Here is a 14,918-nt window from a genome sequence, read left to right on the forward strand (position 1 = left end):
ATGGCACTCACTCTAGCCTGGGCAACAAAGTGAGACTCTGTCTCAAAAAAAAAAAAAGAATTTGTTCATAGTTTTTTTAAAACTATAGTCCGGCCCTCTAAAGGTCTGAGGGACAGTGAACTGGCCCCCTGTTTAAAAAGTTTGAGGACCCCTGGTAGAGCCTATTTTATAGCATCTGAGAAGGCCAAGTGACCAACCTGGGACAAATGGCAAGTGAGAAGAGCCACAATTCCAGATTAGATGGAGGTCTTCAAGCCATTTATTTCCTCTTTCCCTTTAACCTACAAATGCCACATAAATGAAGTAGGAGAGTAGATACAAGTAAGTAAGTAATTATCAAGCAAGCACTACAATACCTGAAATAGAGTACAAATCCTAGAAAGTTGAAAATTGTTCCTGTTTTGCATTACTAAAAATGAAAACCTGAAGAGTTTATCATGTTTTTTAAAAAACTAATTTGCATGGATATCTGAAGTTTACTGAAGCCCTTAAATCTTAGCATGTAAAATTTAATAAAATGAACTTTGCCTAGTAATCCTGATTTTGTCCAGTAGAGTCACTTGTTTCAATTGGCCTTTAGTACACTTTACACATTACTTTCTTTTTTTGAGACAGAGTCTCACTTTGTTGCCAGGCTACAGTGAGTGCCGTGGCATCAGCATAGCTCACAGCAACCTCAAACTCCTGGGCTCAAGTGATCCTCCTGCCTCAACCTCTCGAGTAGCTGGGACTACAGGCATGCACCATCATGCCCGGCTAATTTTTTCTATGTATATTAGTTGGCCAATTAATTTCTTTTTTATTTATAGTAGAGACGAGTCTCGCTCTTGCTCAGGCTGGTTTCGAACTCCTGACCTTGAGCAATCCGCCCGCCTCGGCGTAGCAAGTCATTTGATTTTGATATTTTTCTTCCAGTACGTACTTGATTTTGAATATTCTTTATTTGCATATTCATACAGGAATTCTATCCTTTCCACAGTTTAGAAATTCTAGCTAATTGCCCCAGCACCTCAGGACCTCCATGCTGCAAATAGACATGAGTCTCCGGGATGAGTAATATCATGGCATTTTTAGATAACTCAGCTTTAGGGGAAAAAAAAAAAACAAGTTACACTTGCTTTGTGCCATTTTAAGGAGCCATGCATGACTGAACATATAATAAAAGTAGTCATTTAGAAACCTATTTAGATGATCAAAGATAAAGTGGAAGCTTTGGAGTATGATATTACAAAATTTTAGAAATGATATACTTTTATATATTTATAAATGTATATAATAGCTTTATTGAGATATAATTCATATACCATACAATTCACCCATTTAAAGCCTACACTTACTTTTGACAGATCTTAGTGCTGATAGCTTACTAATGCAACGGAACCAACCCCATATAATGACGGTCGTTGGCAATCTAACACCAGATTCAATTCTCTCTGCCTTTTTTTTTTTTTTTGTATATTGCATTTCCATGAGTATGGCATGACAGGACATCCAATTCCATTTAATACTGAATAGTGAAATAAGGTTCTACTTTTATTAAAGGAAATGTGAGTGTCTATGCATTTCTACTAGTGTGTTATTGAGATAATAATTACGGTGACTGTCCAACCATTATTATTCGAACAACATATCTTATATTTTTCTTAATTTAAAACACCCCCTAGAAAAAACTTTAATTGGTAGTTTTTAAAGTTACTCTTTTAATATGCACACCAGACAGATGTTAGAGGTTTTAATATGAATTTAATATGAACTGCTTCACCCTGGATTGAACTGGCATGTTTCTTGTTTGTAGGGAGCAGCTGCAGATGACGGCCGATTAAAGCGAGGAGATCAGATTTTAGCTGCTAATGGCGAGACCCTGGAAGGTGTCACTCATGAGCAAGCGGTCGCCATTCTAAAACACCAGAGAGGGACTGTCACCTTAACTGTGCTGTCGTGAGCCTCAGGCCCTGATCACAAGATAGATGTTGTTTGGAACATGCATAGGAAGATGAAGTTGTGGGTGGGGATGGAAAGCAACCTCAACTAAAATTCACCTTCATTTTCACCATCTCATCCTCTCTGCTCAGGAGAAGTGGCTGAGGTTTCATGTGAATTTCCCGAATCAACAATCATCTCCTAATGCTTCCCAGCTTCTGTCACCTCTTGGCAAGGCTAATTTCTAAAATTTGAATGAGTCTTGTCTGTTTTGCATTTAACATCGATGTTTGCCAACTAGTAGTAACTGGTTCTGATTATATTTGCTGAAACTGGAGTCAACAACCTCCCTTCCTCCCTTAAACCCTTCTCTCCCTGTCCCCTGCTCAGAGAGAGGCTTAACAGCAGCCTCAGATCTCACTGATGAACAGAAACAAATGTTAAGCAACCTGTCATCTCACTCATGATTTACTTATGCTAATCGTCTCTTCAAGTAAGCCAGAAAACATTAGCAGTGTAATTAACTTACCAGTGATCCCGGGAATGAAATACCAAATTCTCCTGTGGGAAATTACCATGTTGTCTTCCGTATGACTTATAGTCAAATAAGCCTCAAGTTCATTTCTCTGGATAGATCTTTATATGTTAGTCATTGGTGATTTTTGATGAGTCAATTTGCAGACTGTAATCTCCTAAAAAAAATTCTGAAAGGCTTTCTAAACGTTTTCTAATCTATATAAATGCATACCACTGAGCAAATATACCTTATTCTCAACAGGAACAGTTAGCATCCATGTTCTGAATTCTGACAACGCTAAGTTATGTTCAAGTCCAGGAAGTTCCTCTGGAATTAATGGCATGTCAATAGGCAGGCATCATTTCCCACCCAACACCCCTTAGGCTTCGGATGGGGAGGTAGAAGCCCTAGAAGCACACTGCAGAGATCAGAAAGTTTTGCCTCAAGTCAGCAAAGGTCTGGTGGCCTTGGCCTCGTGTGAATTAGAGTAACATTTGATTATCCTTCCCTTTACCTGCGTACCAGTCAGTCCAACAGCACAGATTGCAGGCACCTAAATAGAACAATATGCTTAGCTGCAAAATGACTGAGCAAATGAACTAAGCCTAGGAATCAGTGATAAAAATGCTTGACTGATATTTCCTAGTGTCCAGGGACCCTCTGAATTGCTGAAGTTTTGCATGCTAAGAAAGCAACTATAGCAGAAAATATAAATGTAAGAATACCTTTAAAATTGATTATGGGCATTCTTATTTACATGTTAGCAGGAAAAGGGGAGAGATGCTTATCAGTGGATACTATAGTGTCCTGTATAAAAAAGTACCATGAAGAATGAGTACCAGGGTCACTAATAGAAGTAGTTCGGCATTATTTAACTACAACACAATGCTGCAAATGTTTCACAGTAATTATCAAATTTTAATGGGCTCTAATTTAAAATGTTATTTAATAAGTATAGATTTTAATTGAGAATTATCTTTGAGTAGATGTAATCACAAAGTGCATTAACTCTCGTTGGAATATTTTATGGCTATTCCAGAGTATAGAGTGCCTGAATTTTATGTTGAAAATGTCTTTCTTGCCTGGTATTAAGTTTTCTGAAATTATACACAGCTTTTGAAATTTCTAATGTATTCAAGATACTCGATGTTGTTAGGATCTCATTTTTAAATGCATGGGAAGCTACCAACCTCAGAACATTCTTTGTTAATTGTATCTGCAAGGACACCTCCAGCAAGCCAAGAAGGAATGAAACCCAAATAAAACTTGAAAATGCACCTTAAAAATATATACAGATATAATACTTTTGAAATGTGATTCTGCTTGATTTTGGTGGAATGGCCATTAAATATACATTTTGAAATAATACATTGTTGTTGTGTTTCTTTGTACATTATCCTTTTAGGTACTGCTACTAAAAGTCTATTGATAAAGAAATTATGGGCCTGGCACAGTGGCTCATGGCTGTAATCCTAGCACTCTGGGAGGCCGAGGCAGGAGGATTGCTTGAGCTCGGGAATTCAAGACCAGCCTGAACAAGAGCAAGACCCCTTCTCTACTATAAATAGAAAGAAATTAGCCAAACAACTAAAACTAAAAATAGAAAAAATTAGCCAGGCATGGGTGGCACATGCCTGTAGTCTCAGCTACTCAGGAGGCTGAGGCAGGAGGATCACTTTAGCCCAGGAGTTTGAGGTTGCTGTGAGCTAGGCTGATGCCATGGTACTCTAGCCCAGGCAAGAGAATGAGACTCTGTCTCAAAAAAAAGAAAAAGAAAAGAAATTATGATGCTTTATACTTCTTGCTGCAGTAAATTGATAGAACTAATGCTTTTCATAACTGGTTCTGTCTATGCTTGCATGACTAATAAATAATTGCCATTCCAAAGAGATTTTTTTGCATCAGAACTGACAAGCTGAGAGGAAATGAAGATGGAAATTCATGAAAGAAATAGTTCTCTTATATTTGGTCTCATCATTTGGGCCATTTAAGTACAGTAATGATATCACTAATTGGAGTTAGCATGGGAGGGAACTAAACCAGGAAAAATAAAACTGCTGGAAGTTTGTATGTATGAAATGTGTCCAAAGAGTCTAAATAAATTGTAGCTGCCTAAAGAACAAATGGAACCTTATTATATAGGAAAAAGTGTACTTTCTGCATCTGATTTTTTTTCTTCAAACTTTTATTCCCTAACAGAAAAAAAATCCTACACCTCACAAGGTTTTTCAGTGTCCTATTAAAATCTGGAATCCATTAATAGCTGTCTCATGTGTTACCAACCATATTGTAGGGCATTAAAATAGATGCTTTATGGCCGGGCCCGGTGGCTAACCCCTGTAATACTAACTCTCTGGGAGGCTGAAGCAGGTGGATTATTTGAGTTCAGGAGTTCGAAACCAACCTGACCAAGAGCAAGACCCTGTCTCTACTATAAATAGAAAGAAATTAATTGGCCAACTAATATATATAGAAAAAATTAGCCGGGCATGATGGTGCATGCCTGTAGTCCCAGCTACTTGGGAGGCTGTTGCTCAAACAACATTTCCTTTTCTTATAGCATTGGCTTTCAAACTTTATAAGTAACCCTTTTTGCACACAATTTTCCTCCTAATTTTTTATTTCATTTATATTCATCTGTTAAAGTCAACCAGAAGAGTAAGACTTTTTTGAACACAAAATTTTAAATTTAGGTTATATTTCCAGTCTTTTTTTTTTTTTTTCTATTTTTGGTAGAGACGGGGTCTCGCTCAGGCTGGTTTCGAACTCCTGACCTTGAGCAATCCGCCCGCCTCGGCCTCCCAAAGTGCTAGGATTACAGGCGTGAGCCACCACGCCCGGCCTATATTTCCAGTCTTATGTCAGCCTAATGCAATGTTCTTGATAGCTTGATTTGCAATCTTCAGGTGTTCTATTTTTAAGTAAAGACAAAAAAAGAAGCATTTTGCTGTCTATACAATACCAAGATCAACTGACATTCCAGAGTCATTTGTGTATAGGTGACAGTGTGTAAAAGACTAACCCTCACCTGTTCTGAGCAGCACTTGCATTTGCCGTCACATTAAGGATTAAGCAAGCTACTTGGCTCTTGGGTCCTTAAGATATAGTTGTCAGTTTCGGGACTCATGCTGGGCAAAATTATACAGGAGTGATACTTTCTTTGATCCTGTTTCTAGAATAAGATTTTTAGAAATGGCCGGGCATGGTGGCTCACGCCTGTAATCCGAGCACTTGGGAGGCCGAGGCGGGCAGATTGCTCAAGGTCAGGAGTTCGAAACCAGCCTGAGCAAGAGCGAGACCCCGTCTCTACTATAAATAGAAAATTAATTGGTAAACTAATATATATAGAAAAAAATTAGCCGGACATGGTGGCGCATGCCTGTAGTCCCAGCTACTCGGGAGGCTGAGGCAGCAGGATCATTTGAGCCCAGGAGTTTGAGGTTGCTGTGAGCTAGGCTGACGCCACGGCACTCACTCTAGCCTGGGCAACCAAGCTAGACTCTGTCTCAAAAAAAAAAAAAAGATTTTTAGAAATGGTGGCATTCTCTGAACTGGAATCTGTCCTGCCTGCCATACCACCCCTTGCATTTCACAAATGGGAGAAACGTACCAGAGGGAAGAAGTGCTTAGCCCAGTCGCCCACTGGCTCGCAGGCCAAAGAGTCTTCTTTAAACCTTAGTGGGAATTCACAATTTAGCAAACTCTTGTAGAGCACCCACACATGGCTTCTAAATTCGCCTGAATTTTTTTTTTAATTTTTTTTTTTTTAATTTTTTGAGACAGAGTCTCACTTTGTTGTCCAGGCTAGAGTGAGTGTCATGGTGTCAGCCTAGCTCACAGCAACCTCAATCTCCTGGACTCAAGCAATCCTCCTGCCTCAGCCTCCCAAGAGCCTAGGACTACAGGCACGTGCCACCATGCCCAGCTAATTTTTTTTTTCTATATATGTTAGTTGGCCAATTAATTTATTTCTATTTATAGTAGAGATGGGGTCTCGCTCTTGCCAAGGTTGGTTTCAAACTCCTGACCTCAAGCAATCTGCCCGCCTCAGTCTCCCAGAGTGCTAGGATTACAGGCGTGAGCCATCACGCCCGGCTCGCCTGAATTTTTTTTTTTTTTTTTTGAGACAGAGTCTCACTTTGTTGCCCAGGCTAGAGTGAGTGTCATGGCATCAGCCTGGCTCACAGCAACCTCAATCTCCGGGGCTCAGCGATCCTACTGCCTCAGCCTCCCGAGTAGCTGGGACTACAGGCATGAGCCACCATGCCCGGCTAATTTTTTATATATATATATTAGTTGGCCAATTAATTTCTTTCTATTTTTATAGTAGAGACGGGGTCTCGCTCAGGCTGGTTTTGAACTCCTGACCTTGAGCAATCCGCCCGCCTCGGCCTCCCAGAGTGCTAGGATTACAAGCGTGAGCCACCGCGCCCGGCCGAGTCACCTGTTTTTAAAGGCTGAGAGCAGATATTTCCTGTTCAACATTGTGTTAGGGTTCTCCAGAGAAACAGAACCAATAAGGATGTGTATGGACACAGAAAGATTTATCATAAGGAGCTGCCTTTTGCAATCTGGAGGTGGGCAGGTCCAGCATCTTCACTGGGGGTCAGCAGGTGGAAGACCCAGAAGAATCAAAGGTGCAGTTCCAGTCCGAAGGCCCATCGGAGGCTGGGTGTTTAGTTCAAGTCAGGCCTCGGACTGATTGGTGGAGGCCCACTCACCCATGTTATGTTGAGCAACCTGCTTACTGAAAGTTCACTGATTGAAATATCGATCTCATCCAAAAACACCCTCCAAGTTGACACATCAAATTAACTATCACAGACATCGTGAGACTGAATCGACCCTTCTAGGGATGACCTTGCCTTAGAGCAATCTAGGAAGTGTCCACTGTCCTCGTTCCCTTTCCCACCCCCGTCCTCTCTAGTAGCCACGGCTGCGGTGGAGTCATCATCAGCACGTCTACCTCCCCAGAACCCTCAGGAGCAGACAGCCTGAGAGCCCGCCTCTGCCAACCCACCACGCAACGACCTCTAGATATTTGTATACCTAACCAGGTGGCTTCTCCACACACCCAGGGTAAAGTCCAAACTCAACACAGTTGTTAGACACGCCATAACTTGGCTTTCATCTAAATCTCTAGCAGTGGTATTAACTCTAGTCTCACTAAACACTTATCCCAGGATAGGCCCAGTTCTCTCAATCTTAGGCCTTTGCACACACTGTTCATGAGCACAGGCGGCAGTGCTAGGATCACAGGCATGAGCCACTGCGCCCGGCCCACTGCGCCCTTAAAACCTATGTTATAAAGAGAATAAAGGCTGGTATGATGGAAAATTTTGAGTTATAGAATATTAATTAAGAAACAGTGTTCGGCCAGGTGCGGTGGCTCATGCCTGTAATCCTAGCTCTCTGGGAGGCCGAGGCGGGTGGATTGTTTGAGCTCAGGAGTTCGAGACCAGCCTGAGCAAGAGCTAGACCCCCATCTCTACTATAAATAGAAAGAAATTAATTGGCCAACTAATATATATATATAGAAAAAATGAGCCGGGCATGGTGGCGCATGCCTGTAGTCCCAGCTACTCGGGAGGCTGAGGCAGGAGGATCGCTTGAGGCCAGGAGTTGGAGGTTACTGTGAGCTAGGCTGACGCACTCACAAGGCACTCACTCTAGCCTGGGCAACAAAAGCGAGACTCTGTCTCAAAAAAAAAAAAGAAAAGAAAAAGAAACAGTGTTGGCTGAGCGTGGTGGCTCACGCCTGTAATCCTAGCACTCTGGGAGGCTGAGGCAGGAGGATCACTGTAGATCAGGAGTTTGAGACCAGCCTTAGCAAGAGTGAGACCCTGTCTCTACTAAAAATAGAAAAATTAGCCAGCCTCCCAGCTACTCAGGAGGCTGAGGAAGGAGGGTTGCTTGAGCCCAGGAGTTTGAGGTTGTTGTGAGCTAGGCTAGTGCCATAGTACTCTAGCCTGGGCAACAGAGTGAAACTCTGTCTCAAAAAAAAAAAAGGACCCTCTAGACCACTTGAAGGAACCTGGAATCGATCCTTTCAGCATTAAGGAATCACTGAAATATTTTAATCTGGGAAGTTTTGTGATCAGATTTGCCCTTTATAGAAATGAAGGTTTGGCCTTCACTGCACATTGTTTTTACTGTTTTCTCAGAGTGTGGTCCATGAACAGCTTACCAGAAGCCTGGATTGGGGCAGGTGAACACTTAGAAATCAAAATCTGCATTTAAACCTAGTTCCTCAGGTGATTCTTCATTGAACACACAAACACACACACACACACACACACCTCAAAGTCCTTCGAAGAACCTCCAATGTAGCAACTAGCTAGAAAAGCAGAGTGAAACTCAAAGAACAATGGGTCTTCAGGAAGCTACTTACAACATGGCCAGAAGATGGCGCAGGTTTTCCATTTACCTGATTCATACATAGCTAGAAAGATGGAAATCTCGTTCGAAAGAAATTACTTGATCTCACTACATAAGTCCAGAAGGGGGCTCCCCAGAAATTACAATGGCAAATGAAAAACTAGAAAGACTCATAAGATGGAAATAGGCATCCTAACTTCATAGAAGCAACCCTTCTCTAGAGAAAGATTAGATTAGGACATGTCCTCTAGGCTAGAATAGTGCTACACCCCCAGAAAGAAAGCTCTAACCAGTCCCTGTTTTATTTTGGCTGCAAAATAAAACAATTCTTTAGAAGAGGGTAGGTCCCTGTGGAATTTAGGGACAGCAGCAGTTGGCCTCCAGCCCTAGGAAGGAGAGAGGCCTCTAGTCCCACCACAGGTACAGATGGACAAGCGGGCTCCCTGGGCTGTCGAACCCACATAGCCAGTTCTCTTCCTTTGCTCTTAGCTTGAGATCTGGCATCAGTGGGCAATAGAGGCAGAGCCCAGAGCCCAGCAAGCACCTTGGCACCTCCACTGAGGAAGAGGTAAGTAGTTATGGGAGCAAAGCACCTACAAATTGTGCAAAATGTCTTGTTCAACACTCAGCTCCCTATTACAACTTCCAAGAAACCTTCCCCAGACGTCCCCTGTAAGTTTGCTTAATGCAGCCTCTTCTGCCATTCCATAGAACCCGTTGTTTACTTTTTCAATTAAATTTTAGTGTTAAAAGGAATCTCTTTTCAAGATCAATCTTACCCAAGAGATGCTAGGCTATGAGCTATCAGCAGTAGGCTATCAGCTATGCTTTCTTACTCTCAGCAAGACACTGGGGGGAAATAGCACTCAAAATAGCAATGAAAATCAATTTTACTCGGAAATAATATTAACAAGAAAATACGTAAGACATGTCTGAGAAAAAAAACCTGCAAAATTTTAATCAAATGATGCTATCAACAATTTTTTTTTTTTTTTTTGAGACAGTCTCAGTCTGTTGCATGGGCTAGAGTGCCATGGCGTCAGCCTCACTCACAGCAACCTCAGACTCCTGGCCTCAAGTGACCCTTCTGCCTCAGCCTCCCGAGTAGCTGGGACTACAGGCATGCACCACCATGCCCGGCTAATTTTTTTCTGTGTATTTTTAGTTGGCCAATTAATTTCTCTCTATTTTTTGGGGGGGGGTGGTTTCACTCTTGCTCAGGATGGTTTCAAACTCCTGACCTTGAGCGATCCTCCCACCTGGGCCCCCCAGAGTGCTAGGATTACAGGAGTGAGCCACCATGCCTGGCCTATTAACAATGTTAATAGCAAACATCTATGGAAGGCTTACCATGCCCTGGGTACTAGTTTAAGCACTTTTGCATGTTTTAATTCATTTAATCAACAATTTTATGAGGCTGATAGTATTTCTCATTTTATAGGAAACAGACATGCAAAGAGCTTAATAACTTGTCTTATGAAATTTCATCTTCATTTGCTGGAAAAGCGTGGAAAACTTGAAAAACAATTCTTCCCCAATTGTTTTTTATATTTAACTCAACCCTGATAAAACTCCCCAAAGAAGGAAAGTTCACAAATGTAAGAAGTTCATATTTTATATAAGTACATATGTACATAGAAAAAAATCTGAAAGAATGTACATCAAAGTGTTAGATATGATCTTTGCTTCTTTGTATTTTTCTATATTTAACAAACTTTTTGCAATGTGCACGTATTACTGAGTTCCAAGTACAGTGAAAAGCATTAACTGAATTAAGTTCTCCCAACAACACTGTGAAGTAGATATTATTTTGCTAACTTTATAATTTTAAAAATGGAAGCACAGGTGGCTCACGCCTGTAATCCTAGCACTTTGGGAGGTGGAGGTGGGCCCATCACTCAAGGTCAGGAGTTCGAAACCAGCCTGAACAAGAACGAGACTCCGTCTCTACAATAAATAGAAAGAAATTAATTGGCCAACTAAAAATACATAGAAAAATTAGCCGGTCGAGGTGGCGCATGCCTGTAGTCCCAGCTACTCGGGAGGCTGAGGCAGAAGGATTGCTTGAGCCCAGGAGTTTGAGGTTGCTGTGAGCTAGGCTGACGCCATGGCACTCTAGCCCGGGCAACACAGTGAGACTCTGTCTCAAAAAAAAAAAAAAGGAAGCACAGAGAGGTTAAGTAACTTTCCCAAGGTCACACAACTAATAAAGTGGTGATCTCAACCCAATAGCCCAAAGCCAGCTCTTTTATGAGTGGGGATTACTGCATTCCAAGGAAGGAGGAAATGAGGACTGTACAAAGTGAAGAGGGTCTTAATAGCAAGAGTCCCAGGGGGCTTGGGAGCTCGAAGTGTACTTCATTCAGGCTGGAGAATCAAATAAGGCTTCTTCTCAGAGGAGGTATCATCAAAGCAGGACTTGAAAAGAACGGTGTTTGGCCTTGAGTACAGGTGCGATAAATATTTGACAAATGAGTCGATTAACCTAGCAAAGACTTTGTATTGAGTGAGGAAGGGCATTCTAAGTGAGGAAGGGCATTCTAAGTGAGGAAGGGCATTCTAAGCAGAATAATGTATGGGGTGTGTCTCAGCCAGGGCTCCAAGCTGGTTTTCCTGGGCATTCTGCAGTGATGGAGCGGTTGGGGGCTCAGCTTTCTCATGTCCATTCCACTGCCAACTCCAGAAACGCCTCTCCCTTTCGGGCTTGGATGTCCTGGCAGGTGGCGGGGGTATCAACTTGGTAATCAAACGGGAAGCAGGCAAATGTCATATTCTGACAGGCCAGACAAGGCTGAAGAGTGGGCAGACTCAAGGAGGGCCCAGTGTCAGCTAGGAGCCCGCTACAAGGCCTAGCCAGTTTGCCTTGACCTCCTGGATAGCCATCCTCTGCTTCCGAGGCAGCTCCCTAGCATCCTTCTGGGCCACGTAGGGGCCTACAGGACAGTGGCTTTCAAATACTTTTGCCCAGATTCCTCACAAAACACATTTTTAGGTTGACATCTAAAACTTTTTTTTGTTGTTGATGCAGAGTCTCGCTTCGTTGCCCAGGCTAGAGTGCCGTGGCGTCAGCCTCACTCACAGCAACCTCAAACTCCTGGGCTCAAGCAATCCTCCTGCCTCAGCCTCCGGAGTAGCTGGGACTACAGGCATGCGCCACCATCCCCGGCTAATTTTTTCTATATATATTAGTTGGCCAATTAGTTTCTTTCTATTTCTAGGAGAGACGGGGTCTCGCTCTTGCTCAGGCTGGTTTTGAACTCCTAACTGTAAGGCTGGTGGCGGGCCCCCTCCCTTCCCTGGATCAAAAAGAAAAGGCTCATGAGACCAGACCCGCCAAGGACAAAACTGCCAGGCCCCGCTGAGAGGATCCACACCCAGATGTCCACCTGGATAAGAATGTTTTGGCTCCTGGATTCCACAAACACCTCCAGCCCCTCCTAAAATCCGCAGCTCTTCCCGCCAAAAGTCCCTAGCCAGGCCCAAAGGATATAAAAGGCCTCAGCCCCTTCAAACGGGGGAGACTTCCAGGGCCCCCCTCTCTTGGGGCCCCAGAACCTCGTCCACGAGTGTATAATAAAGCCACGTGGTTTGGCCCCTACTCTTTCTCTGTGTCTCTTTTCTTTTCGCTGCCGCCAAAAAACCTTACACTAACCTTGAGCAATCTGCCCGCCTCGGCCTCCCAGAGTGCTAGGATCACAGGCCTCCCAGAGTGCTAGGATTATAGGCCTCCCAGAGTGCTAGGATTATAGGCATGAGCCACCACGCCCGGCCATAAATCATAAGTTTAAATAGTTTCAAAAGTACTTATTTCCTAGTTATTTTTTATATGATGAACACATTTAAATACATTTTTTGTCAAAAATGGATTTAGTTCACCCAATTTACAGAGTGTTCTCCATATAATGACCTATTTGGCAAAGCAAGACCCATCAGACAGATCATACTTTTGGTCAGGAAAGGTCGGACTTCACATTTCACAAATAATGCTGTTCATGTACATCCTGAGGACCTCTCTCTATCTCACTTCTTTTTTTTTTTTTTTTTTTAATAGGCTGACAGCTGGAAGTCTGAGCCCTATCTCACTTCTGATTCTAAATCCAATAGAAATATAGCAACCACACACCTGTAATCCTAGCACTCTGGGAGGCCCAGGCAGGATTGCTTGAGGTCAGGAGTTTGAGACCAGCCTGAGCAAGAGTGAGACCCCCATCTCTACTAAAAATAGAAAAATTAGCCAGGCATCACGGTACATGCCTGTAGTCCCAGCTGCTTGGGAGGCTGAGGCAGGAGGATTGTTGAGCCCACGAGTTTAGGGTTGCTGTGAGCTATGATGATGCCACTGCACTGTACCTGGGACAACAGAGGAAAGAAAGAAAGGAAAGGAAAAAAGGGGAGAGAGAGAAATAAATACATAAATGAATGAATGAATGGATGTGGGAACCAGAATAAGCCGCCTGGAGTTCCAAAGGCTGGCCGAGCTGAGGGCAGTTAGGAAGAAGCAGATGTGGGAAGCTCTCTCTCCTCCCACTATTTGTCTAAAAGCAGGACGTACATTTGCAAAGACAAAAGGTACCTGGCCCCTCCCTTCCTCCAGGGAGAGCAAAGGTGAACCGAAAACAACTTTAGACCCTCAACTGCCCTCATCTGCCCAGAGACTGTACCTGAGGAATGTGCATTAACAAACTTTACTATCTAGCCCTTGTCTGCCCTTTATTTGCTTTCCTCCAAGTTGCCCTCCCTAGAGACTCAAAGTCTTTTCCCTCTGTCTTGTCACATCTCTGAAAATGTACTGTTCTTTGTTGAAGGTGCTATATAAACTAGAATTCAAGGCCAGCTTTTTGAGAACTACTCATTCCCACTGGTGTCTCTCATGTAGATATGAAATATACATGTTAATAAATTTGCTTTTTGCCTTGTTGATCTGTCTTCCATTACAGGGGCCCATTTCAACTAAGAGCCTATGAAGACAGAAAAAAATTTTTTTTTTTTTCTTTTCCTACAGAAACAAGGAGGGAGAGAGGGAGGGAAGGATGGAAGTATGGATGGGTGGGTGGGTGGAAGGACAGGTTGATTGCCTTGAAGATATAAAGTACCTTCCCTTTCAATATTACTCATAGAAGCTTCCAGGCTGTTCATGTTAGGGATTTATTAGGGCGGGAAGCCTAGTAGGTGCTCACAGCGCAGGTGGAGAAAGATTTAAGACATATCAAAGTAAAAAAGTTTCTTTTAAGCTTCAGAAGAACAGAAAGAGAGAGAGAGAATGGAGGAGACAGCAGGAAGATGGCATCTCAAAGAAAGAGAAGAGGGCGCCAGCAGTGAGGCCAAGTGGCTCGCTGCTTTTCTGGGGACAAAGAGAAAAATAGTAATTGTGGAGTAATTAGCAGGCAGTCGGAGACATCAGTTTGTCCGTCTTTCTTGTTTCTTCTGTTCCTGGAGACTTGCTTGTCTCAGAAACGTAGCCAGGCCTAAACTGGGGATGTGATTTTGCCCCTGAGATACGGTTCTAGGCAGGAAACTAAGACTTGGAGCTCACCCCCTGTAGCCCGTCCCTGGGCTTCTCAGGAACACCTCCAGGCTACAGAGACAGATTCCGTTGGCTGTGAGTTGGTGACATAAAGAGAAAGATTTACATCTCCTTTCCGCTCTTTTCAGATGCCTGAGACAAAGGAACCCCGCAGGGTGCCTGCCAGCTTTGGGAGAGCAACGGAGTAGGGAGAGCTCCAGATTGATCTGTAGCTGTTATTAGAAACTTGCGGTATTCGGTATTTTCCCAGTGTTTCAGCAAGGCTGCCCTATCAGGATTCCCACTCTGAGGTAGGCCTTCTCACCAGATTTCTATACCCAGGGGAAATGCTCCCATAAGAAGAGTCCACAATGGAAGTCATCATTTCACAAAGTGGGAAAAGAAAGGTTGAGAAACAAGCAGGGGGAGGTAGGAAAAGGGAATCTCTCAAATTCCCACAAGGTGCCTCAAGGTGGAGTAGGGGACCATGGCCCTTTTGCCTTTCCCTTCGTTTTTCTTCAGTCACCTCCTGCAGCTCCCTGGTCAGCAGCACACGAAACTCAGCACTGAGATTGTCTAAGGCCACAGGAAAGTGGTGGA

At 43.1% G+C, this 14,918-nt stretch overlaps 1 protein-coding gene across 4 annotated transcripts in view; it reads left to right on the forward strand.

Annotated features, from left to right (window-relative positions):
* Positions 1-3,803, forward strand: part of PATJ (PATJ crumbs cell polarity complex component) — a 345,818-nt gene extending 342,015 nt beyond the window's left edge. For 3 of the 4 annotated variants that reach the window (XM_075998871.1, XM_075998878.1, XM_075998885.1), the window contains one exon: positions 1,796-3,803. In XM_075998871.1, coding sequence (XP_075854986.1) covers positions 1,796-1,942 — 147 coding nt within the window. In that variant the 3' untranslated portion in view covers positions 1,943-3,803. The remainder of the gene's footprint in view (positions 1-1,795) is intronic. The other variant, XM_075998893.1, reaches the window with a different exon arrangement.
* The last annotated feature ends 11,115 nt before the right edge of the window (positions 3,804-14,918 follow it).

Source organism: Microcebus murinus, chromosome 2, assembly GCF_040939455.1.
Source record: "Microcebus murinus isolate Inina chromosome 2, M.murinus_Inina_mat1.0, whole genome shotgun sequence".
In the NCBI taxonomy this organism is placed as follows: domain Eukaryota; kingdom Metazoa; phylum Chordata; class Mammalia; order Primates; family Cheirogaleidae; genus Microcebus; species Microcebus murinus.